Raw genomic sequence first — 24,745 nt, 5'->3', positions numbered from 1 at the left:
TTCTTCCTTCATCAAACATCAAAGGAACCAACATACTTTCTGTCCACGCTCACTAGCAAGCAACTCCTCTACTTCTTGGAATCGGATAATGGTGTGTTTGATCCGATAGAAAAGGGATCGGGACCAGAATATTGCCCCAGCCACTGGAGGGTGATTCTTGTACAGAGGTGGATCCTTGAGGTTCTGAACAAAGATTTGCTTAACATTTTCAACCTAGAAGAGAATAAAACATTGCACAGACCCATTTCTCCACTGCTTGTTCAATGGTCAATATCTGGAACACAGCTAATTAGACTGAAGCTAATTCCAGCAGTAGGATAAAAACAATTCTTTCATCTTCCTTACTCTGCCTTGAGGAAATACTATTATGGCAGCATTTTCTGTAAAATCACGTTTTATCATTAAAGTCAATGTTCTTTGACATATCAAGAGAAACACTGACATGAAAAGCTTTCCAACACACGTCAGAAACTATTTCTGCCCTCAGGGTTGATCTCTGACACCTTTCGGTCACACCATGAACTTGTTGTCCAGCACAAGAAAGCTGTAGGGTAGGAAAGGTGAATTTTCTTGGGAAGGTCTCCTGTTGAACTGCCATTCACAAGGTGAAGGAATAGCCACAAGCTTTGATGCACTCAGAGCACATGCAAATGCCTTCCAGTTCCCAGACAGTGCCTCACATGTATAGATGTGCACAAACCTTTCAGCAAATTAACCAGACTATTTTTCCAACCAGCTCCAAAAAAGGGAGGGCATTATTGTGTTTATTTTGTAATTTCAGATAGTAAATGACACTACACAGGTATTTAGACATATACAGAGATTGATGATTTTCAGTTGCTAAAGAGCTTTGTGTACTACATAAGAAATCCCTAAATTAAATACCTCTTTGCAGTAGTGGTCCAAAACATCACTGAACTTCAGCATCAAGTGCTCATTAACATTTTCACGAGTCTGGATGTGTTTGAACTTTACCAGCATGTCAAATGCAGCTTCTGCCGATCGAAGGGTCTTAAAAGATTCATCAATAAATTTGTTGATCTTTTCTTCAGTAATCTAAACAAAGGAAGAAAGCCAAGAAATCCTGTCACTTAAGAGATTCATCTTGCAAAACCAAAAAAAGGGAGGCAAAGTGAAAACATTTTTTGATAACAGTAGTCAAGCATATTTTTGCTATTTTCTGGGAATCACAGTATATGGTACTTACTGAAACTTCTTCTCTAAATTCTCTCATAACTGATTTCCAGTTACGTGCATTTCTAATGCTCAGAGGGTCAAATTTCAGCTCTTTCATAGGACTGGTCAGTCCATTTACTCCTCTCAGCAGTGCCTCAATGCGCTTTGGATTCTCTGTCACAGTTGTCAGCTCAGGAATAAATATATTGTAAAGCTCTTCAGTGACCTGTTGATTCAGAAGAACATACTAGAAAGCTTTCTTTTATTATGTTTTTCTGTTAATTTTTCGTTTAAAAAATATAAACCACTCAGCAAATGATCAATTTGTGCTGTGATTTACATTTCCTATATTTTAATACAAGACACTAAAAAGAAAACCAACACCCTACAGGCCCAACACTTCAGTTGTTACAACAGATAATACTCAGTTCTTACTCCTTTTTACTCCACTTTTCACAAACACAGTTTTTACATACACAGTTTATTGATGGACCACATTGCTAATTACCCTGACTTAAATTAGCCTAAACACAGCATCTCTCCATTCATATGTGATTCTGCAATCAATTCACAGATTCACAGATGGCCAAATTTGATATTATAGTATATGTAAATGGTATTTCATCATCTCATTAAGGTAGCAACCCATAAAAACTGCAAATATGTGAAACAGTTGCTGCAAGTCTTTAAGTTCACAACATGTACCCAGTAACATCCTTCCTCAACCAGCACCTGGAGAAGCCATTCCATCCCCAGCAATAAATGCCATTTTGTTGGAATCAGAGGCACCTCTCAGGTCTTAAACACAAACCCACTCACACAACTAAAGGCTGTTAACAAGTCAACACCTACAGTACAAAAGAATCTCCTGTACAGAATAAGATCACACAGTTCCTTTGTTTATTGTCTGTATCACTACCTGAAAAATATCATACAGATCTTGACAGACTGCAGCCATATAATCTGTTTTTTCAAAGAAACGTTTCACGTCAAATTTCCAGTATCGTTCACTCCCCGACTCTTCAACTTGGGCACAAGTAGTAAAGTAACATTTCTTCCATTGTTCAAGAATGCTTTTGCCTTCTGTTATTTTCTTTTTTGCAGCAGCTCTATCTTCTCTATTAATCAAATCAACACAGTTAAGACACTATGGATAGAAATACTATAGATAAAAAATTATATCTCAGCCGGCTTAATATACCCCAGTTTAGCAGCTTCTAATTATACAAAATCTAGGAAAAATTCATAACTTATCATTTTCAGTGTGATTTTGAAAGGAGATACTATTTCAGGACTGATTTTTATTATATTTATGCAACTTTTTTTACCACTGTATTTATATTTGTCTCATTGTTTTATGTCCTTTTGAGACAAAAGAGGACAAGCAACTATTTCTTCAGGGCTGGTTTAGTAATTTATGAAAATTACAAAATAAATTGACTTTTAATTGATCTTATAATACAACTTCGGATGGCTGAAAAATGCTGGCCCCTATTTGATGAAAGTGTTATCGATTGCACTTGATATAAAACAAGCAAAGCTTTTAATAAATGCAGCCTAGTTAAACAGGAATGCAGTACTTACTCAAACAGTGTGTGTAGATCCAAAAATCTGCACACTGCTGTGGAAATTTCCCAGGCAATTCGTTCCATGAGGGGAACCATCCGCTCATCCTTGTTGTAATGTCGGGACATAACCCACACCATCTTCAGGGCATTGAGCAGGGAGGGAATTGTGTTCAGGACAACATCAGCCCCAGTGCCATATGCTAAATTCTGTGAGATGCATATTGTGATTAAGATGTCATGAAAACACATAAATTCGTATTCAGTAAACCAATATTAATTCTATAGATGCCTGAAGTTAAGTCTGTGACATTATTAAATAAATAACCCTGGTGCCTCAATAACACACATGGTTAAGGATGTGCAACTCTGCATCTTTTGCTCCAAATGCGTTTTATGTCCTGTCTCATTAATAGTCTCTTTATTGTAAAAGCTGTCCCCAGACGGATTTTGGCTCAACTCTTTATTTGGATGTTCAGATGATTTTCAATAAAACTTAAACACTGAGACATCAGCTGGAATTTGTGGTAGAAACTACTTCAAAAATGGAGTAGAGAAATCTTTGTTTTCCCCAATTCAGCTACACTATCAAATTCTCCCAAGGTTGGATTTACAAACAAAGCGTTCACAACTCTGGGCTTCCAAATATTAAAACAACTGTAACTCAAACAAAATAAGCCAATCTTCTTTTTAATTAAATATATTTTATTAATCTAGAGTACACCTTTATTGCTGATAAAAAGTAAAAATATAAACAAGAGGTGATTACACCAACAGAAAAACCAAACTCAGGTAACTACAGCTCAAACTCCACCGACTTTTCTCAAGTTCACGTACCTGCAAATGGCGCTCGAGGGCGGAAAGAAACTTAACGTTATCCAGAGCTTCCATGTGATATTTTCTGAGGTCACTCAAGACTATCTGTAAATCTCCAACACACTCAGATTCAGCTTCTCGTAATATTTCCAAGACTTTTTGCACCTCTGGAAGCTTTGTCTGCTCAGCAAGATCACTTAAAGCAGCGTTTTTTTCACGCCAGAGGTCAATCTCTGCAAGTGCACCATCACCCTACAACCAATGTGGAAACAAATAAAAAGACCTAAATTACTATTAGGCAAGAGTGAAAACTTATAACCAGGACTATATTTGTTCTTTGGTTTTGATATATTTTATGCTGAGAGAAATCTGATATCACTCGAACACACAAAAAACCCAGACAGAAGAATATCCTTGAAATCAAGATTTTTACACACACTCAAGGGAACTGCTCATGGGGAATATATCCCTGAGCTGGAGCTGGAGAGTCCAAAAGCTTATGGACAGGTAACTTTACAGACATAAAATCCCACAGTATTTTTAATTGTATTAGTCATATATGTAAGTGTTCACTGAATCAGAATCTTAAAATTGGAATTTTTTTGTTTGAGATTACTTTTTTCAATCAAAAATATAGCTGTCTGTTTAAAAAAAAAATCACTGCAGCTTTTAGTATTTCATGACTCTTTAGAAGAGTAGATAACAGTAGATAACAGAAGTCCCTTAGTTATCCTGTGTGGGTAGGATCTGCACTGAGTTACTTTATATTCTATTTATATTCTACTTCCCAGAGCCACAGGGTTCCTCACTACTTTTTTTCTACTCTTCATCAATTAGTAAATGGTTTTCCAACAAGCAAACATGAAGAGGAATTAAAAATTAACACAAACCATTCAAAGAGATTCTTATGGGGGAAGGAAGCAAAGTCTCCAGCAGTGAAAGCATCTTGGTGTTACAGGCAACATTACCTGTGGAACCTTTTTCAGTTGTTCCTTCAGAACTGTGGATATTAATTTCTGCCAGGTCATTGCACAACTTTCCAGAGATTGAACCACTGATGGATCTGAGGCAAGAACAGGCACTTCTCCATCCAGATTTACAGTTGGCATCTCCAGTTCAATATCTCCTATTGAAAGAAAATGCACACAGAAGGAACTGTCTCGTTCTGACAGCACTGGTAACGTGGCACCACTGGAATGGCCTTTGCCTTCCCTCTCTTGGCCACCTGAGGACAGGTAGCCAACCACCTGCTCTGCCTGCTTGAGGACAGGGCAAAACAGATTCATTTTTTTGGCAGTTAACACAATGCAAACAAATATATATTCCTGGAAAATGGAATGGCAGCAGTCCCTGTCAGAGAAGGGATGCTAAACCTCTTTGTACTGCCATGAGATCTAATCCCCACAGTGCTGCAGAGGCAGAACACTCACCTTTTCTTTGTTGTATAGTTTCATTCCTCACTGAAGTATCAGAGTTTTCCACAGGTTGTTCTTTCTTTTCTGCAAGTTCAGACTCAGGTGAATTCATTTCTTCAGAATCTGTGTTTTCACTATCTGAATGAAAGGTAGTTTCCTTAGTCTGCTGCTGACCATGGGAGAGAGCTGGTGAAAACACCTAGAATTCAAAAGGTGCCACAGAAAAAAAGAAGTCAGTTTACTAGAAATTCACTTAAGCATTGGACATTGTTCTAAAATTTAATTTCAGTGTGTCTCCTTCCATTTCAGCCCTTTGGCATCATTCTCTCTGCCTCAAATTCTGCAGGGGAATAGCTCCAGAAGGTCTTTATGGAAATCCCTGAAGATATAGACACAGCCATAAAGGTGTCTGGTGTCACACTCTTAAATGATTCTCACATAGGGGCAGGCAATGAAATAATATCCATCTTCACATCTTTACAAACAATTTAGGAAACAAAATATCAAACAAGGATTAACAAAACCTTCTTTTTGGCATATGAAGGTCACTTATATAGTAGCATTTCTTATGCATAGTCCATATGCTCAGCAGAATACTAAGGGGACAAATCACTCCTAGAAACACTCAAGACTCCATGTATAAGAGCTGTAACACATTTACCTGGGAGATGGCATCCTTTAGCATCAAGGCAGTGTCATCAGTCAGTATACCAGACTTTATCACTTGAGGAAGAATCTCATTAGCTTCAGTCAGGTCCTTAGGTTCAGCAACTCTTTCTAGTACACAAATAATTAGCATAAATCTAACTATTTGATACAGAAAGCATAAAGCCCTTTCCATAATAAGTTAAAACTCCAGTAAAACACTGCTAGGTTTGATACAAGTCACATTCAAAACAAATGCTGGGTTTAATAGTGCAGATGCTTCTTCAGTAAGGACAGAAAAATACTTCAGTGTCATCACCTGGATTTAAGCCTTGACAATCCAGCTGGAGAGTTAGAAACTGGTTTTCTGTTCCAAAAAACAGTGGCCTTGATTTGAACCCTTATTTTACAGACAGACCAGGAAAATCTTGCACAGAACTGCCATAAAATGACTGAGCATTCCTGATTTCTGTTCTATTCTGACTGTACTCCTACCCAGTATATTAGGCTGGATAAGCACTATCCTGAATCTCAGCCACATTTTCTCAATGAGAATTGTTGTTTCATGCAAAACCCAAAACACTGAGCCTGCAGCTCTTCAGGGCACACACCTCTGGTGTCTTTCAGAAAATACACAGTAAAATCTGACACAAATCCTTCAGGAATTTCATCAAGAGCCACGTAGAAACACACTTTGTCAACTTTCTGTTCCTGTAGCTGAAACAGAAAATAAAAAGGACTTATGACTATTCCTGTTTGCTACCATGCCCCTTAACATCAAGAAAATATTTGCCTGAGATAGAACTATTAGTTTAACTCAATTATCTTCATAGTGTTGTCCAAATAAACTAATAAAATATATGAAATGCTAAAAAATCACTCAGCTAGCAATGAAAAGCATCAGCTTTGGAAACACTTGATTTCCAGTGTCAGAGGCTATGGCAGACACAACAGGCCACTGGTTATGAATGGAAATTTCTGTTCTTGTAAAATGTTCTGCTCTGAGTCCTTGCTCTGCATTGAACCTCTTTGATTTGCCTACCAGTTTTACTGAAATATTTCCATCAGAAAGCCAGCACCCACAAAAGGACAAAGTAAAACACAACACATGTACCTGTGGGGTGTGTTCTGTACTGTCACCTCCTGACACACTTTTGTTGTCTGCAGATTGCAGAGGGGATGTCTTGCTTCCCTGAGTCACCCCTAAGAAGGAACAACACCAGAGAACTCAATTAAAGAACATTATCCTTGTGTATAAGATGGATCTGTCCAATTTTCCTCTCAAACTAAATGACTGAGCTTTTTCTTCCATTGTCAGCATCACCTTTCAGCAACCAGCCATCCAACCTTGGTGTTAATTGTCCATTTCTCCATAGGACAGCATTACTTGTGGAGAAGTGAATCCAAATAAGCAAGGAACTGTACTGTGTTCTGCAGGAAATTGGTCTTTATTTAGAATATCCTTACCAGCATTTTCCAACACAATTGATTTTTTATGGCAAAGTGAGTGGATTAACACATTCCAAGATGAAACTACTTTGTAAATGGAAATGCAAATAATTAAGGGGTTTGTCATGCACCCTTTATAACACACTTTCTATCCATTTTCCTTTATTATTTTTTCCTTTTTTTTTTTTTTTTTTTTTGTGAAAGGCTTCTCTACAATACTGAGGTTAAAGTATTGGACTGATCTTCAGTCTTTATAGGATCACCACTTTTATCCTCAAAACACTACATCAGAAACAAGAGAAGAGCTTGCAACTCTTCAGATAAGGTGAATTGTTTCATTCCTACTAAAGGGAACACATTAATTCTATTTTAATAAAATCAATCTCTAAAAAGTTGAAATTATAAAGCTAGTAAAAGATGTCACAGACAAAGACATCTATGTTTATGGATTGATTTTGTTCATCCCAGACAGTTGCTTCCTTTCCTTCTACCTGGAGAAGATGAACGAGCCAAACTAGGACAGCTTTCTTTTCAAAGGAGCACCCTGAGGCAGAAGCTCTTGGGAAGACACTAATCAGCCACACTGCCCAGGACACTCTCCACAAAATCAGATCTGCTTTCCTGGGACAAGAACCTGCTGATGTTACAGATTCTGTTGGATCTGCTTAAGAGAACCACATCAGCCGGTCACATTCAGCCCCTGTGGCCTGCCAGGACCACACTTTGGCCATCAGACCACCGACTGCCCTCCAGTGCCACACGGGAGGCTGTTCCAGGCACCTGCTCAGGACAGGGGTTACCCGGGCCATCCTCCTGCTGTTCACCTGCAACCCCCTTCGTGTTGCCTGTATCTGCACAAACACAACATGGGAGGAAAGCACGATATAACCCCTCTGCAGCAGGGATGGTGCAAATCCCAACAGGGTAAAACTAGAGGGGGCAGAGTCTGGAAGTGGGTGGGATTGAAGGGGTCCAGGAGCACAGAGCCCAAGGGATGGAGAGGCAGGGAAAGGGGTAAGGACAGGGGTCACGGGGCTACGACAAATGTGGCCGTGACGGAGGGAGAAAGAAGGAGTTGGGGCCCGAGGCCAGGCGGTGCCCAGGGAGGGCTCGGCGGGGCCCTCGCCCTCCGCCTCCTCACCGTCCCGGCCGCGCCGCTCGGCCCGCAGCAGCAGCAGCAGCGCCGGGCCCGCCCCGCTCGCATCCTCGCCGAAGAAGCGCAGCACGGCCCGCGCCTCCTCGCCGCGGCTCAGCAGCTCCTCGAAAGGCGCCGGGTCGCTCAGACCCAGCAGGGCGAGCGCTCGGTCCCGCAGCCACCGCAGCCGCACGTCGTCCAGGCTCATGGCGGCGACCGCTCCGACGCCTCACGGTGCCCACGGCAACGGGGCGGGGAGGAGCGACGGCCGCTGCCCGCCCAGGGCCCGCCTCGGGGGGCTGCGCGCCCGCCTCGGGAGGTGCCCTCGAGGGGCTGAGGGACCGCCTGCCCTCGTACCGTGCCGTCCCTTACGGCAGCTCCTTCCCCTCAGGGGCGCTCCTTCCCCTCAGGGGCGCTCCTTCTCCTCAGCGCCCGCCTTCTCTCAGGGCAGCTCCTTCCCCTCGGCACCGGCCGCTCGTTCCCCTCAGCACCGCCTGGGTCAAGGAAAAGGCTACGGACAAACACGGGCCCCGCTCGGCACAGCGCAAACGAGGCTTTATTGGGAACTCGTATGAAACAAGTGCAAAATTTAACCTGTGCTGCCCGCATGGCACAAGGTGGTAAAAGATGACTGCAGTATCCCCATTTTCACACTGATGCAAAAATAGTATAAAACGACCTCTTTCCACGTTATTCGGTATAAGTTAAGGTTTTACAACATCAGGTAGTGCTGTCTGTGTCCCCTCACAGCCAAACAGAATCAAGGATTGAGACCAATGCATTATTCCCTGTGCAAAAGTTATTCCTCACTACAGGGAAAAGGAGTAATGGTTCTAATCCTGCCTTCCTCCAGAACATTAAATATAAATATCAGTGTGGCTTCCAAAAGCTTAAAGTAGTAATTCTGGGCAGAACTCAGAATGAACAATTAACGTTTCCAGTGCAATTTTAAATATGGCCAAAAAAGAGCATTTATATACACTGCTGTGTATAAATTTACACTTCATAATAATACTGGAATACATACTGAAAACATACCTTGCTTCTGTTTCATTGCTGAATTTGCATTGTTGAATTGTTCCCAAAGTGCACAAGATGCAGCTTGGTTAAGTATGTGATTAGTAACAAATGCTTAATATGACGAACATTCTTTCAGATAACTAAAAGTAACCATTCAAGAAAATAAACAGCCTCAAAAAAAAAAAAAAAAGCCGCCTACTCAGGTTTTAGGACAAGCAGTAACAACTTTTTTTTTTTAAAGAATAAAATTAATTTACAACATTAGTTTATCAAGAAAAATGTACATTTTATATCCATATACTTTACAAGATGCTCCAGATCTGCGATGTCTTTCTATGGGAGGTATATATTACAGTATTATCTGGCTGCATTATAAGGCAATCAGTGAAAACCACTTTCTTCCACAAGAAACCATTCATAGGCGAGATCCAATCATGCAGTTATTTGCAGACAATTCCAAACATTTCTGCTGACAGCAGCCAAACTATCATACATCATCTTTATTAAAATGTAAAGAAATGTGCTTAAAAGAGAAAGGCGTAAACTTGTATCCTGCACCGGAGTAGAATTTGTTCTGAAATTCCACCCTGAAACGAGACAAAAAAACGGAATCTGTGCATGAATCCAAGGAATCAGCTGTCAAGGGACAGAGCTGTGCAACACGAGAGACTGAACAAAATCAACCCTAATTCTCTCATTTGTTTTCTGTGCAGCTATTTCATCTTCCCATTGCAGTTCCAGGCTAATTCCATGTTTCTCAGGAGACCCAAAGCCACTGGATTGTGCTGTAATGGCTCATTTCTTACTTCTGGCTCACTAATTTGTTTTTGAGTTGGTTGCAGTTAATTGCTTTGCAAACGTACAATATCATGAGGACAGTGCTGTCATGCAACAGTTCTGCCTCATGTTTATACATTATATTTCTTAAACTGCAAATTTCATCAGGTTTCAAACTGAACGTGCTCTGAATCCACTCCAACCTGCAGAGCTTGTGATATTAAGACTAAGAAAGGATTAAAATACTTAAGAGTTGGCAGCCCCACTCACTAATATAAATGTTCTGTTGAACCAAATAAATTAAATAAACTGAAACCATACAGTGTGATAACCAGGCTGAAATGAAAAATACTTATCCATGTTACTAATATTCTATATTATGAAAAGCTGCATTACTATAAACTAAATGTACTCATAGTTTGCAGCAAAATCAACCCTGAATGTGGTTGAGGCTAATATGCACCATAAGCCAATGTATTTGAATTTACTGAAAATATTCCAGAGGAACAATCACATCCAACTAATAATCCATTTATTTAATAAGATTAAATAAATCTATTTAATATGATTAAATCTATTTCATATGATAATCTATTTAATATGATTAAATAAATCTATTACAGTAGCATGGGTTGCATTTTACACTTTTTTAATAAGGTACCTAATATTTTGACATAAAAATTCCTCTTAAACGAGCCAGTATATGCTAAAGGAAAAAATGAACTTACCAGTGAAGTCGTATGGCATGGAGAAAAGCAGAAAGCCCCTCCATGATCAACAGGATAAAAACTGTCAGCACAGCAAAGAAGGCCAGGACAGGGACCAGCAGCAAGACACCATACGAGGTGTCCACACGGAGCCCCACTCTCATCACCATCTGCCACAGAACTTCAGATAACTCTGGTAAAAACCAAAATGTTTTCATAATTAATGTTGATACTGAGTACAGTCACCCAGTGAGCCACTCTGACCTGTTCCAGTTTAACCAATATTACAGGAGCCGCTGAACACGGGAACTCCAAGAACTCCCCCACCCCAGTTAGTTACCCCCAAATCTTTCAAATGTTCAAAGGTTTCAAAATCAATGTCAAAACCACATCTACTGAGAGCAATATTTCACATAAAGTCACAATTTTAGTCTGGGGGCTTCCATAGATCATGATTAGTTTAAATAGGGATTTTTTTTTTTTAAATTAGGAAAAAGATAATTTTATGTTAGTATCACTTGAACAGGCCAGCCTCCCTCTAACCAGCATTAAAAATAAAGACAAATGTGGAGAAAAAAACCCAAAATATCAAAAAAAACCCCACTTACGTGCATGAGCAAGACTTAATGCCCAGAGTCTCAGGTATGAGGCTGTGTTAGAAATACATCCCAGACAGTATTCAATGGTATGAATCACCTGATTCATAAAAACATCTGCAAAATTCAGCTGGAAGATAAAAACACATATGTATCAATTTAAACAACATAGCATAGCATAAGAGAACAAAAAGCAATTTTTTTTTCTTTCAACTCACAAGAAATGTGGAATCTGCCAAGACCTTTAAAAATCTGCCCAAACTAAACAGCAGCAGCAGGTGGGGACTAGGAATGCTGCCCATGCCCCCCAACCCCCACCAGCAATAATCCTCATCACAAGATGTAATTTGCAGACATAAAAAGACTTTTGTCCAGATGAAAACCCAAGATTAACTAACAGGAAGCTGAGCAGTCATCACCTTCCCTTAAGTTTAAGAATCCATAAAACCATAGATAAACCAGGATTTTTACCCTACTATTCAATTTCAGAAAACCCATATCTTAAAAGCAGAGCCTTATTTGCCAATAAAGCCCTTTTCCTGTTCTCTGCTACAGATGGACTGTGGTTTACTGCAGCAGTCTGAAAAGACCAAGAAATAATGCTAAAATAGCAATAAATAAATATAAGCAAATTGGATTCAGGATTCAATGTCTCTGGAAAGGCTCAGCTAATTTTCTTCCAAACTTCCAGGCACGCAGAGTACAGGTTATCTTATTGATTTCCCACTTCTAATTTGCTTTTAAGAACATACAAACTAGATATTAAGTAGAACCATCACCTCCTCTGCATCCCCTTCTCTGGGCCCACTGTCTGCATGGCTGCTGCCTTCCTCCACATCAGGACATGAGAGGAGAGAAAGTTCCTCTTCACTTTCTTTTCGGATTGGTCTGTAGCCACTCTACAAAATGGAAATGTATTGTGTCTTCAAGCAGGCTGCCATGACATTTTCAAAATTTATTTAAAGGCAAAAAGATTTAGAGGAACAAAGCACTATTATGTGTTTCAGTCAAAAACTTTCCAAGTTGAGCAGAAACTGCAGTGACAGGACAAGGAGTAATGGGTTCAAACTCAAAGAGGGGAAATTTAGGTTTAGGTATACAGAAGAAATTCTTCCCTGTGAGGGTGGTGAGGCCCTGGCACAGGTTGCCCAGAGAAGCTGTGGCTGCCCCATCCCTGGAAGTGTCCAAGGCCAGGTTGGATGGGGCTTGGAGCAACCTGGGATAGTGGAAGCTGTCCCTGCCCATGGCAGGGTCTTTAAGGTCCCTTCCAACCCAAACCATTCTCTGAAATATCCAGTGAGGACATGACTCTGTGCAATAATACAACACCACCTGAACTCTTCTGCACTGAGCAAACATGCAGGAGTCTTCCAGTACTTACCCTGCACATTCTGATGCCTCGGCCTCCGCTGTGCAACCAATATAAATACAGTGGTTTCCCAAGAAGCATAACAGGAACACAAAGAAAAGCAACACTAAGTAAAAACCTCTGCAGAGGAGCCTGTTTGAGGAGGGAAAAAATTAGATTAGATCACAAAATCCTAAGTAGGAAAAGCCATCTTATTTTCATTTAAAGTGTTATCTGCACAAGGAACACAGGATGTCAGAAGTGTGTAAGAACACGACTCACCTGGCCAGGGTAGAGGCCCTTTGTTTCACCACCACCACCAGGAAACAGGAACATGTTAATAAATTGAATCAGAATACTGGGAGCAGACGTGGAGTCCTCTGCAGAGTAAGCCAACCATTTAAAGAAGATCATAAACACAAGGTAGCCAAAGATGCACATCATGAATAACAGCTCAGGAATAAAAACCAAGTAAATATTATATGTCTTCTTGAAATGCCTAAAAGATAAAAAAGGGGGGTGGAATTAAAAGTAAGTGTTAAAAATAAATATCAACGTGGCCCAAATATAATTTCAATAAAACAAAGCAGCACCCAGCACTTTTAAACAGCAGGACTGACATTACAATCCAAAACTGATTTCTTCTTCTTCAGCAAAATTGTAATCAGGTATTTCAGTGGAAATTAGGGCCACAAGAGGCATGTATCTTTATTTGCCAACAAGTGAAATAAAGTCTTGTATTAATTGACGTCTTCAGATTTTTTTGCCATAACATTGATCCATCATCTCATTTACGTGAAGGAAGACCTCTCTTTTACTGTCTTTTTTTAAGAACAGTTTTCACAATTACTATTATTCTGTTTTCAAAAACTAACTCCACTTTCTCTTACCAGATTAAGTGTTATAATTGAAGATTTGACAAAAAATGTTAATATTAACTTCGAAGTACTTACAAGTGGTTAAACAGCCCCAATACAACTCCAAAAGTCATGTGAGTCACTCCAAAAATCACCGACATTTTCATTTTGAAAGAATTTAAAAAAGTGAGGCGGTTGCTTGCCAAGTTCCATATCTGAACAAGAAAACACAAAACCAGCATTAAAGACCAGCATAGCAGAAGGAATAAACCAGTATCCTTTCTTTACTGGAGACCAGAATTTTACCTCAAATGGGGATCACGACAGAAATTTGAGTGTTGTGAAAATAGTTAAACTTTTGACTTGTTAAAAGAAAAGATTTTCTTGAATGGAGAGTGCAAACAGAAATGTATTTTTTCATAGTAAGATTTATCTTCCCAATATACATACCAAAATCTAATGTCCAAATGACTGATCATCACAAGTGGATAATAAAAAAGAATAAAACTAACCGGATCGATTCCAAAGGGATAAGCTCCGTTGTACACACCAGAAACATTTGGATCCAGTGCTAAAAATTTATTAGATTTCAGATCCTCAAGGCTGCAGAGAAAGAAAAACACACTCAGATCTGACACTGTTTAATCATAGTGACAACAGACGTTCAGTTCTGCAGGACACTGCTCCTGCTTTCCTCTACCTGACCCACTGTCCCACTTTCAAAGAATCAAAGGATTTCTAAGCACAAAAGTCATGGCCAATATGAACAATAGCAAAAAAATCAACAAGAAATTCTCAATCTGGGCTCAATTTGCACTGCCTGCCTTTGAAAGGAAAGTTTATGGATTTTATTCCTCATTCCCCCAGAACTGAAAGTTTCATTTTAAAAATTCACAATTTGCTTTTAGTGTGTTTTTTTAAAACCGACTAACAAACTTGCTACCTTTTGCAAGGGAAATTTCCACTCTAACTTCACATAGTTTCTAGTTAACACAGCACACACAACCTGCTCTCATTTTAACCAAAGTCAGAGGTCTTGACTCGACTACGTTAAACCACTTCCTGTTTCTGAGGCAACACGAGATGCAAGTTGTGAACTCCTAAATACCACAGGGCCATGAAAACTCAAATCAGTGAGGTGACCCCACTGAGAAAAAGGAGGTTTGACAATTCACATAGCCTTTTTTTTTTTTTACTATCAAGAAAAGCTGGGTAGAGACTAATGAGTGCCAGGTAATTAATTTACTTCATTAACTGTTACTTTCTTTACAGTAAATGCTGCTCAGCTAATTCATTCCAGAAGCATAACCTAGGACAAATTCCTTCAGAACTAGCCCTGTGTTTTCTATTCCTCTCAAAATCTGACGTAGAGAGAGAGAGAGACATCCCTGGAAAATGTATTAAGACAAACCACAAGAAGAGAGTTAAAAGAGGGTTAAACTGCTGCAGGAAGTACATCTCTGGTTTAATGTTGTAGCAAACATGCTACTCACCGCCAAACCTTCTGCTCAAACATTGCTGAAACATTCCATCCAGATCCAAATATATTTATTGACTTGGAAAAACAGTCATTGTAAATCAATCCAGTGTATATAGAAAACAGACCCATCAATAAAATCACGTATCGGCCTTCAAATAACATTTTCATTATCTGTAAGAATTGGAAAAAAAAAAAAATAGAGAATATCACCTGCTCTGTGAGCAATGGTTATCTAGACATTTGTAGGTGAAACATATTTTTGGACACATAAAGATTTGTAAAAACTAAACATTTTTTCTGAACAGTCACTAAGGAATACGAGCTCTCACAACACACACTGAGACTTTTCTCATTGGCATCATTACACAAATAGTCTTTTACAGCCATTTCCTTCCTCAGACTAGTTTACAAGAAGTTATACATTTGCAGCCATTCTTAATTAATATAATTCTAATGAGGGATGCAGGTGTTCCTGCATTCCAACCCCATATGATTAAAAAATGAGCTAAAATAAAGTTTAGCAAATTTCAAACTGCAGCTCTTTTTAGAAACAATAAAAGATGGAATCTGAAAAAATCATTTTCTCCTCATGCTGCCACCATGACCACATTCTGTAGCTACTCACACCACTGAGTAGCCCTGGTAGAAAGAAAGACAAGCCCAAAAGTATCAACTAATTTTTGTCAGTCTTTCATTACAACTTGATTGTTTCTGCTCTTTCAAAAAAAGTGACTAGTTTAAGATATCACATTAATCTCAAGGGACTTTAAACACAGAAAATCCTGAAACAAAGGAAAAAACCCAGTCTAATACATGTGCAATAAATAATACTTTTCAGAAACATAGTGACTATTCAAGTGAATATAGTGACTATTTGAGTGATCTGGCTGGATGGGAAGGAAATAACCTGTAATTCCTTTTACCTCATCTTGTGATCTTTTTAACCTGGGGTGGTTTTCATACAGTATTGTCAGGAGTGCAAACAGGAACATGAGCAGCCCGTGCCCAAAGTCTCCAAACATAACAGCAAAGAAGAAGGGGAAGGTGATGATGGTGTAGAGAGCTGTAAGGAAACAGCACATTTCAGGCACAGCACAGCTGATGATGTTCTGTCTGAACTGTGCCTAACCAATTCCATCACTTTAATCTCTCAAAGTTTTTAGCTTTAAGTTTGAAAGACATTTCACCCCCAACTAAGAGACCTTTTCCCCACACTATAAATTTAGATCAGTTTAAAGCTTGTTTATTAGCAACGACAATTCTGAGGATAATAGTATGAGCCCAGGAGATAAAACACAGCCAAGCAGTTCTTCCTCTGTGGGTATTTCAGGTCTGTATTATAATGTACATTCTCCTGTACAGCATGACACAGTCAGAAGAGCTACAAGTATATTAAACTGAGCTATTCAACAAGCTGAATTTTTCAAGTGATGAGCTCCACGCTTCAGTAGGATCAATAACCATTACCAACGTTTTCTTTTTTTCCCATTAATATCTTATCTTACCCAAAGTAAAACATATAAAGAGATATTCTACAGCTATTATCAGCATCTTTAATGCTAAAGTAACTCAATAAAATCAAATCCCATCTTCCTGCTTGGAGCATCATTTGTACTTTTGATGGGCTACTGAAATTTTAGAACAGCTACTAACAAGCAGTGTGGTTTCACCATTTTGCCTTTACTGGTGTCCAGTTCAGCAAGGTATTAAGGCAGGCAGCAATGACAGCACAGCCCCCAGCTCAGCTTTCAGAAGGACCAACCTGGATTAACTTCCCCATAGCTTCCAACTCCATAAGCATCAACAATGTTCTGGAACCCTGAGGTGAATTTATTGGTACGTATCAAAGTTGGAGGAGGTTGTGTTGTCCTGATGGTTTCCATGCATGAGGGAATTGTAGCTCCACTCTTCCTCTAATTATAGACAGAAGATAAATTTATACAAGATCTCAGTTAATCTGATCAAACTGAAAACCTTTGCTCTATCAGCAGTTTCACTGATCCTGAATTACCACTAAATTGAGCCTAAAGTTTAATGTTTGTGCCTTCTCTAGAAACACTGATTATGTACAGTGTCTAATCCTTTCTTCACATGAAACAACAAATGAGAGTCATCAGTCAACACTAAAAAACCAAGATTTGTTATTAGAAAGTCTCTCTTATGAAACAAAAACCAACAAAAGGGAACTGCACCTTCTATGAGACTCCAAATAGCACTGTGAGCCCAGCTGGACTCCGGTCCAACACAGAAGTTATTCAACAAAAAAACCCCACCACACACAACACTAAATAAAGGCTCTGCTTACAAAAAAATTGTTTTATATAAGTTGATAGAGACACAGATCTGCCTGTGCCTATTTTCAGCCTATTTTTATAATTATTTCCTATTTATAATTATCTGTAGAGTTATTTCAAGACCAAAGTTTACCCATCAGTGAGCACTCAGTTGACTTACTGAGCCTTCCTCCAACGCCTGGCGCAAACTCTGGAGATCAGCCACGGGACACCAAACCTCAGCAATTAAACACTTCTTTGTGACATCAAAACTGCACAGGTTGAGTACATGGTAAATGGCTTTCATCTTCTTCACCTGGATAACCCAGGTATAGATGGATTCCGACGCTTTACACAACACCTGGTGTAAGTATTCCTCGGTTTTATTCAGCACCTTTGTCCAAGAAAAAAACAAGAGTTTACCAAAGAGTTCACCAAAAATGTGATAGTGGTTGTGTTGACCACAACAAGAGCACCTTGAAGTGTCCAATGCTGGGCCATGTTTTTAGGAGGGCAAACAAACCTCTGCTGAAAACAGAAGGCAATGCCAAGTGCCCTGAGGTTTAACAGACACATGCAACATGAGACCAGGGCCATGACATCCTGTCCCACTGAGCTCCAAAGCTGTATGTATTTTAGAAATGTGTATTAATGCTGTGATTTATCAAATGATTTCCTATGGTGCTACAACTGCAGCAAAAGCAAATCTGTTCTTTACTCACAGTAGTAAGATCCTGAATACGAACGTTTAGTCCTTCAACAACTGCCCGGCGCTCCTCGGTGTTGTTTGGGTAGGGATACACATGGCAGTGATAGCTACAAAACACAGAGGTTTGTGTTAAATAACAAACTAAACCAAAACAAATCACCCACCCCCATGCCACAGTCAAATCTGCAACACACCATTTAATAACCATGGAACAGATTCAACTGAGAGGTTGGTATTTTGGTTGGTATTTTGCCTGTACTTAGTAAAGTGTGCAGGTAAAATGACTCACATTTATTTGTACATTGCATAATTACAGAGCTGGATGCAATGAGGGAACAAATTTAACTTCAAAAGCCTTGTCTAAATATCAACACTTATGAGAAAGGGGTGCAGGGGAAAAAAACAACTAGAAAATAACCCAGGTATAAAGAAATTCTATATTAGTTTTACTTCTTACCAGTCACAAATCTTCTTTACTTTCTGGCCAAGTTGTTCACCCCAATAGGACACTAAGAAAGCAACCCACCTTGTGGTTTCACCCTAATAAAACCAGAAAAAGGTAAGTTAATGAAGTTTGGTTTAACCAGCAACTCCATTGTGACATAATTAGAGCAAAATAACAAAGCTGAATAATTAGGAAAATCTGTGTTAGTGGCACTGATCTTCCGTCATTTTCAGTGAAGATGAAACAATAAAATTCAAGAGTGTCTGTATCTGTCTGGCTTTTAGGGAGTATTTTTTGTATGTAGGAGAAAAACAAAAAGTTTTCAGGGAAAATAAAAGAGAGATTTTATTTTACCATCTCAGAATTCTGAGTAACAAAGGAGTCTAAAAAAAGGTAACAAACTAGAATCAAAGCAAAAAAAAAAAAAAAAAGTGACAGATTAGGCTGCCAGACTTGATTTATAAAAGATTAATTTTATAAGCTCAGAGAAAAAACCTCCTGTACATGACTCTTTCTCAACTACTGAATGAAGAAGGAAAATGGCTATTAAAATGCAATGCACTGTACAGACCTAGTTAATAAATATCCAAGCAGCCATTTCTGCCACGTATTTTGAGCAAGGTGGCCAATCATAAAGTCACATAAATTCCACAGTGAAGTTCTGCACTCCTGAAGCTCAGCCGTGGTAAATTCATTGCCGCTCCTACACTCACGTCGGCACCGAGACCTCGAATTTTCAAGTCTTACAAGTTCTAATTCTTTAAAATGGTTTTTCCTCCAAGGGCACTGGGAAATCATTGCCATTCACTGCAGGCAGACCTGAGCAGCAATTCTTCCAAATCATATGAAAAGTACAAACAAAATAAACTGATGATTACAATGTTTACTCACTGTATCTGGATCTTCCAGAGCCTCATCCAGCTCTGCATACGTAAGGAAGGGATAACCTTTACACACTCTCCACAGTGTTTTTTCAAATGCTTCAATTTTTGCTCTGTGAACTAACCCAGATATGAATCTATGGAAAAAGAGAAAATTGAAATATAAGATAAAATTCACAAGAAAAGAAATGAGAAACTCAGGGTACATCATCACTCAGGATCACAGTCATGATAATTTAACATCTGCCACAGCTGGAGAAGGAACACCACCCTGAACAGGAAAGAACTGGTACAGAAAATACCAGCTGGTATATAAAATTTCTATTTGGAAAGTAAACAGACTGCAGGCCTGAGCACACAACTAGAATTATATCTAACTGATTATTTCTGTGATAGTGAGGTTCGTAACTTTTTCCTGCCAAGATACCCTCTCATAAGGAAGCCACAGACAGCAGTATCCACTCAGCGTTTCAAAGGCAACACAATTAATGTTACATTTACAACTGACACTGCCAGGTGATTGAAACACTCTCTGTTTATCAGGGAAAAAGAGTTCAAACAGTACCAGGAAGTAATGATTGGGAGATTTTCCTTTACACGCATCCTTGGTTTGATGGAAGCTTTGTGACAGGATTTTTTGGCACTGTCCTACTTATCCCTTCAAATAACCCAGTTTTTTTACAAAGGTACATTGGGGTCAGACTCCTGCCTTGTCTAAAATCACTACAGTCATACTACAGTCCATCTTTAAAGAGAACACCCCATTTTTTACAGCAGCTCCTCAAGCACTTTTGAAGCAGCACATGCTGTCTCACACACATGGCCTGCCCCATACCTACCCCAGCCTGGCACTCAGTCTGTGCATACAGTTGTAATCCACTAATGGCTCATTTTCCACAGATGGAAATTCTTCATAATTTGCATGTAAATGAGATTCATACTGGCAAATAAAAAAGAAAGATCATTCATAGCTTTCAGAAAAAAAAATTTTCATTCCATTATTATCCTAAAGAAGAAAAGTTAATTAAATAAATTATTTAATTACAAATATAAAACCCCTTTCCTGTTCAATTCAGGCAACAGAGAGACCTTGTGACCTCAAGTGCCCTGCTCTTAGCAACTGAAGTCAGTGCTGCGAAATTACACCGTAAATTTCTTAGCACAATTTATGCATCAAAACAACACAATTACACCTTCATTTTCAACTGGCACCAGCAGTAACACTCAACAAAGAGAGAAATCACCAAGCTCCCCTAAGCTCAGGGCTGCATTCTGCCCTGTACACGAGCCCAGCCTGGCACAAACCATCATGAACAATGTCCAGGGCTGCAGAGCCCAACACCAAGTCATGCACTGAACTACAAACACTAATAAGGTGAGCCAAAAATGCCCCACAACACACAGCCCCTGGCAAACCCCCCAGTAGTACCTCAGATGTTCTCCTGACAATGCTCTGTGTGACCTTCAACATGTACTTGTATTCTGTCAGCTCAAGCAGGTTTTTCCGCAGTTTTTCTTTGTTTTTAGTTACTTCCCTCAATTCTGTCTCCAGCTTCTGCAGCTGTTCCTAAGACACAGAGGGGGGAAAAAAAGACATAGAATCAGTTACACAATTTTGGAAAACAGAGCAGAATTCATTTTCAGCACGTGTTATTTGCCACAACGATGGGAGTTTCCCAATTTCTTAATTAACAGGCTCCACAGGTTTTATCCCTCATCTGCCAAAGAGTGCTTTGTATTGAGTACACTTGATCCTCCACTGGCATCTCTTAAGTCTGTTCTGCCCTTAATTTGTGTCTAAGTAATGCAGAATTAGAACTGCAGATAGCACAGAGTGGAAGACACCCATTTATTCCTTTAATAGAATTACAGCAAAGCAGAATGTTATTCAAAATTATATCTGTGTTTTGCAAGCTTCTTTTCTAACAAAACACAAGACAAAGAATTCAGAGAAACCAGCACCATGTTCTGCTGGGCAACCAGCACTGGAACCTGCAGAGCCTTGGGCATACAAAACTCCTACACACCTGGAAATTCTGGATGCACAGAGTGTCACAGTGAGTCCCAAAGCAATAAATGAGGCTGAGGGATTACATCTAAAGACAACATTTTGCCTGGAACAGTGTAATATGCCACTCCATGCAATCCAACGGATGGCTGCACACCCCAGGAATTGGCTTTGACCCTTCACAGGGATTCTGTGTTAATATCAAAACCTCACTGGCAGGCTTTGAAGTGACACCGGCAGGAAGGAAAACAATCAGACAAAAAGGAAAGCGAATGCTTCTGTCTCCCCCGCCACACCCCTACAACTGAAGTCCTAATAAAAGAGCAAGTAATTAAGTCTGCAATTAAGTTCCAATAACCTACACTTTGGCATCTGTTTAGTGGAAAAGTTACCTGGATTTCTAAAATGTGCTTCAGCAAGGGAGCAGGAGGAGCAACATCTCCTTCAGGGAGTGAAATACCTGCTTTTTTAATTTCTTGTACTAAATATCCTGGAGCGAGAAATAAAACAGAATCAGAAAGGAAACTGCATTGCCTTAGACTTCCTACAATGCTGCAGAGTTGACCTTCAGCTGCTCTTGCTGGCACTGATCACTCTGCAGCACCAGGCCCTGGCTATTTTATTCATTTTAGCAACAACAGACACTAATCTTCAAAAAAGAGGGATTAACAAAGCGTAAGGGATAAAATACACCGAACATTCCTGCCTTGGAAGTTTGCACGAGTGAGTGAACTTCAGAGGCCTGTGATGGAAATCTCCCAACCACAAGTACTTTGTAAGAAGCTTTAATATTTCCTAGAACCTCTTAGTTGCTGCACATCAGTTTCTATCACAGGATCATTTCGCTTTCTGCCAGAAATGGCCGCTCTGCTCATTGCCCCATGTTTGGATAAAAAGTGTTCAAAGAAGGAGGCTTAAGGAACTTTGACACACATGCAACTCCCACTGGAGAGGGAGATTGCCAAAACAGCTGCTGGCATGGTGTGGCATGACCAGCACGTGCCTCTGGTGAGAGATTCCAACAAAAGGAATCCTTCAATGGTAACTTTTCCTCAGGATACACTGAGGAAATCTGCATCTTGGCTGCAACGCTCTGCAAACTCTCTATTCATTAACTACCATGAAAACACAACTACTGATAACATAATTACTAATAAAGGTATTTATGAGGGTGCTTGGAAGATCAACAGTATTGAGTTACACAACATGAAAAACCGGAGAACATCTTACAGTCAAGGAAATATCCAGAGTAAAGCTTCCATTTTCCTAGCAGAGTTTTAAGCAATCAATACTGAAATGGTCTCAATTATTTATCAGCAAAACATTAGCAAATCTTCTTCGCCTCTGAGCTCAAAAGAACACTGACCTATATTTAGTGTAAGTGAATTTCACAGCTCACAAAACCACAAAAGTCATCTCCAGCTCCAAAAGTCTACATAAAGACTCAAGAGATGAGTGTATGGATGTGTATTTTTTCATACATATGAAAATTCTGTATGAGTCTACAGCAGTCAGACCACATAAGCTGGTAGCTGAAACCTTCACTGTAGTTCTACTCTAGTAATGTCAACTTTAATAAAGTCACGGCTGAGAAAGGTCAGATATGAAAATAAAGCTCACCAAGTATTCTTTCCATCTCTTCACATTTCTTCACTTCATTCACATATTTTCTCTGAAATACACTTACATTTGGGTTAAGCTGAAGAAGAAGGACAAAATTCTTATCAGAGATTCAAAACAGCAACATCCCTAAAAAAACCACAGCTGTTCCTGTGACTTCCTAGAGACGCTTTGCATGTGTTCTGTGTGCTCTCTCTTTCTAAAGTGCTCTTCAGCTAAGAAGGTACAAAAACCTAAAAAGATTAAAAAGTCTTCAACTAGCAGAATTGGTTTTATTAAAGCAGAATCATCCATGCCATTTGCTGGTTGTACTCAAATAAAAAATCAATGGCATCTCCTGGAGAAACCATTCCAAATCTTATTTCTACAGTTTTAAAATACTCCTTAATGACTTCAAATTAACAAACCTTCCTACAAGCAAATTTGTTGTGATGGATTTCCACAGAACCTATGTTAAATGTTAAGTTTTAAAAGGATCTTTTTATGTATATACCCCTACCATAAGTGCAATGTCCCTGCCTACTTATTCAGCTTTTAAACAGAACCAATAATGTGTTATTTCTACAATAAATAGTGTGTCAAGTGACTGGAATGGCATCAAATGTTAAACATACACTCACATTGTCATTCTTACAGATCTGCCTCCTCCTCTGTACCATATTTACTAATCAGCTGTTAATTTGAGTTCTCCCAGCTTTCCCTGCAAAGATTCTGCAACCTACACTTCTGATGTATATTTGGAAGAAATTCCAAAGTCCCAGTCAGCAAGCAAACATCATATAATTATGATGAGACAATGCAGAAAGAAGGTTAATTATTGCCCAACCCAACAGTCAGGCAGGTAGTTTCCTCCAAGATGAATTGCTGCTCCAGGAACAGACTTGTTTGACAAAGCAGGAGCCTGTGATGCTGAAGAAACAAACCTACAGAGCAGCTGTTTCAGTGGGATGGACACGTCACTGAGCTGTGCACACGCACTCAGCCCGAAGGCATTGTGGCTACACGTGGCCCAGGGGGTCTCCCACAGGGTCCTACTGCAAGTAACTCCCAAATTTAAGCTACTTCGGTGAGAAGGTGGGATGCAGCCACCCCAAAGCAGGGAGCGTCAGGGAGGCCTGAGCTCCAAACTGAGCTCCCATCACCCGTCCCACCCGCCTGGAGACGCTCCTGTGTCACCTGCTCCAGGGGACCCTGCCTTGGGCCTCCCGAGGTCCCTTCCCACCCTAAGGACTCCGTGGTCCCTGCTTCCAGGGGAACGCGACCCAGGGACCGGCCACACACCTGCGTGTCGGAGGCGGGGAAAGCTGGGAACGGCAGCGGTCCCGGAGTCGCGCTCCTTCCCAGAGGCCCCCCGGGGCCCGGCTCGGCCCCCCCGCCCCTGTGCCCGCCCCGATGCCCCCGCGGGCCCCCCGGGACCCGGTACTCACGTCTCGGAACTCGGCCAGGCCGCGCTCGCCCACCTCGCTGAGGCACTCGTAGGCCGAGCCGCTGCGCAGGTCGAGCTGCACGAGGCACATGGGCTCCCCGCGGAACAGCGCGCCCATGGCGAGGGCGCTCCGGGCCCGGGGGGCTCAGCGGGGCTCGGCGGGGCCGGCGGCCGGCGCGTAGCGGGGCCCGGGGGCGGCCATGGCGGGGCGGAGCGGCCCGGCCCCGGCGGCGGCTTCCGGGGCGGGGAACGGGCGGAGAACTCGGGCTGAGCTCGGGCACCGGCACCGGCCGGGCAGCCGGGAACCCCCGCCGCTCACCGGGAATGGCAGCCGCGGAGTCACCGCCTGAGAGGCTTCTGTGGGAGAGGATGTACGGGAGAAACGCGTTACTGGGAG

The 24,745-nt window shown here is 40.5% G+C and overlaps 2 protein-coding genes across 5 annotated transcripts in view; both read right to left on the bottom strand.

The window, feature by feature from the left end:
• The window catches only part of DNAH10 (dynein axonemal heavy chain 10), a 52,582-nt gene extending 44,133 nt beyond the window's left edge, over nucleotides 1–8,449 (bottom strand). Inside the window, exons 1-12 of one of the 3 annotated variants that reach the window (XM_032705840.1) lie at nucleotides 8,193–8,449; nucleotides 6,732–6,820; nucleotides 6,229–6,334; nucleotides 5,634–5,749; nucleotides 4,988–5,171; nucleotides 4,526–4,683; nucleotides 3,579–3,809; nucleotides 2,761–2,951; nucleotides 2,096–2,294; nucleotides 1,208–1,402; nucleotides 886–1,056; nucleotides 37–213 (exon numbers count right to left, since the gene is read on the bottom strand). In XM_032705840.1, coding sequence (XP_032561731.1) covers nucleotides 37–213; nucleotides 886–1,056; nucleotides 1,208–1,402; nucleotides 2,096–2,294; nucleotides 2,761–2,951; nucleotides 3,579–3,809; nucleotides 4,526–4,683; nucleotides 4,988–5,171; nucleotides 5,634–5,749; nucleotides 6,229–6,334; nucleotides 6,732–6,820; nucleotides 8,193–8,409 — 2,034 coding nt within the window. In that variant the 5' untranslated portion in view covers nucleotides 8,410–8,449. The remainder of the gene's footprint in view (nucleotides 1–36; nucleotides 214–885; nucleotides 1,057–1,207; nucleotides 1,403–2,095; nucleotides 2,295–2,760; nucleotides 2,952–3,578; nucleotides 3,810–4,525; nucleotides 4,684–4,987; nucleotides 5,172–5,633; nucleotides 5,750–6,228; nucleotides 6,335–6,731; nucleotides 6,821–8,192) is intronic. The other 2 variants (XM_032705841.1, XM_032705842.1) reach the window with 2 other exon arrangements.
• A 1,037-nt stretch (nucleotides 8,450–9,486) lies between these two features.
• Nucleotides 9,487–24,496, bottom strand: ATP6V0A2 (ATPase H+ transporting V0 subunit a2). Of its 2 annotated transcripts, none has more exons than XM_032705843.1 (20): nucleotides 24,350–24,496; nucleotides 22,923–23,001; nucleotides 21,695–21,792; nucleotides 20,724–20,861; nucleotides 20,134–20,234; nucleotides 19,305–19,431; nucleotides 18,426–18,508; nucleotides 17,982–18,075; nucleotides 17,441–17,653; nucleotides 16,749–16,899; nucleotides 15,910–16,049; nucleotides 15,000–15,157; nucleotides 14,019–14,109; nucleotides 13,603–13,721; nucleotides 12,932–13,148; nucleotides 12,683–12,802; nucleotides 12,081–12,200; nucleotides 11,314–11,431; nucleotides 10,727–10,898; nucleotides 9,487–9,808 (listed from the first exon to the last, which is right to left on the bottom strand). In XM_032705843.1, the coding sequence occupies exons 1-20, from the start codon at nucleotides 24,464–24,466 to the stop codon at nucleotides 9,709–9,711; spliced, it is 2,556 nt and encodes an 851-aa protein (XP_032561734.1). In that variant the 5' UTR covers nucleotides 24,467–24,496; the 3' UTR covers nucleotides 9,487–9,708. The 2 variants fall into 2 exon arrangements, with proteins under 2 accessions (XP_032561734.1, XP_032561735.1); XM_032705844.1 differs by lacking the exon at nucleotides 24,350–24,496 and adding an exon at nucleotides 23,543–23,803.
• Between the last annotated feature and the right edge of the window lie 249 nt (nucleotides 24,497–24,745).

The sequence above is a fragment of the Chiroxiphia lanceolata genome, chromosome 18, assembly GCF_009829145.1.
Source record: "Chiroxiphia lanceolata isolate bChiLan1 chromosome 18, bChiLan1.pri, whole genome shotgun sequence".
Lineage (NCBI taxonomy): Eukaryota > Metazoa > Chordata > Aves > Passeriformes > Pipridae > Chiroxiphia > Chiroxiphia lanceolata.
Note: the sequence above shows the minus strand (reverse complement) of the source record. Positions and strands in the feature narration are given on the sequence as shown.

Coding starts and splice junctions, on each gene's coding strand:
- ATP6V0A2 (XM_032705843.1), bottom strand. CDS start 24,466: ATGGGCGCGCTGTTCCGCGGGGAGCCCATGTGCCTCGTGCAGCTCGAC. Junction 18,076..18,425: donor GTAAAGAAGATTTGTGACTG/GTAAGAAGTAAA, acceptor TGTGTTTTGTAG/CTATCACTGCCATGTGTATC. Junction 15,158..15,909: donor TAAAAAGATCACAAGATGAG/GTAAAAGGAATT, acceptor CAATTCTTACAG/ATAATGAAAATGTTATTTGA.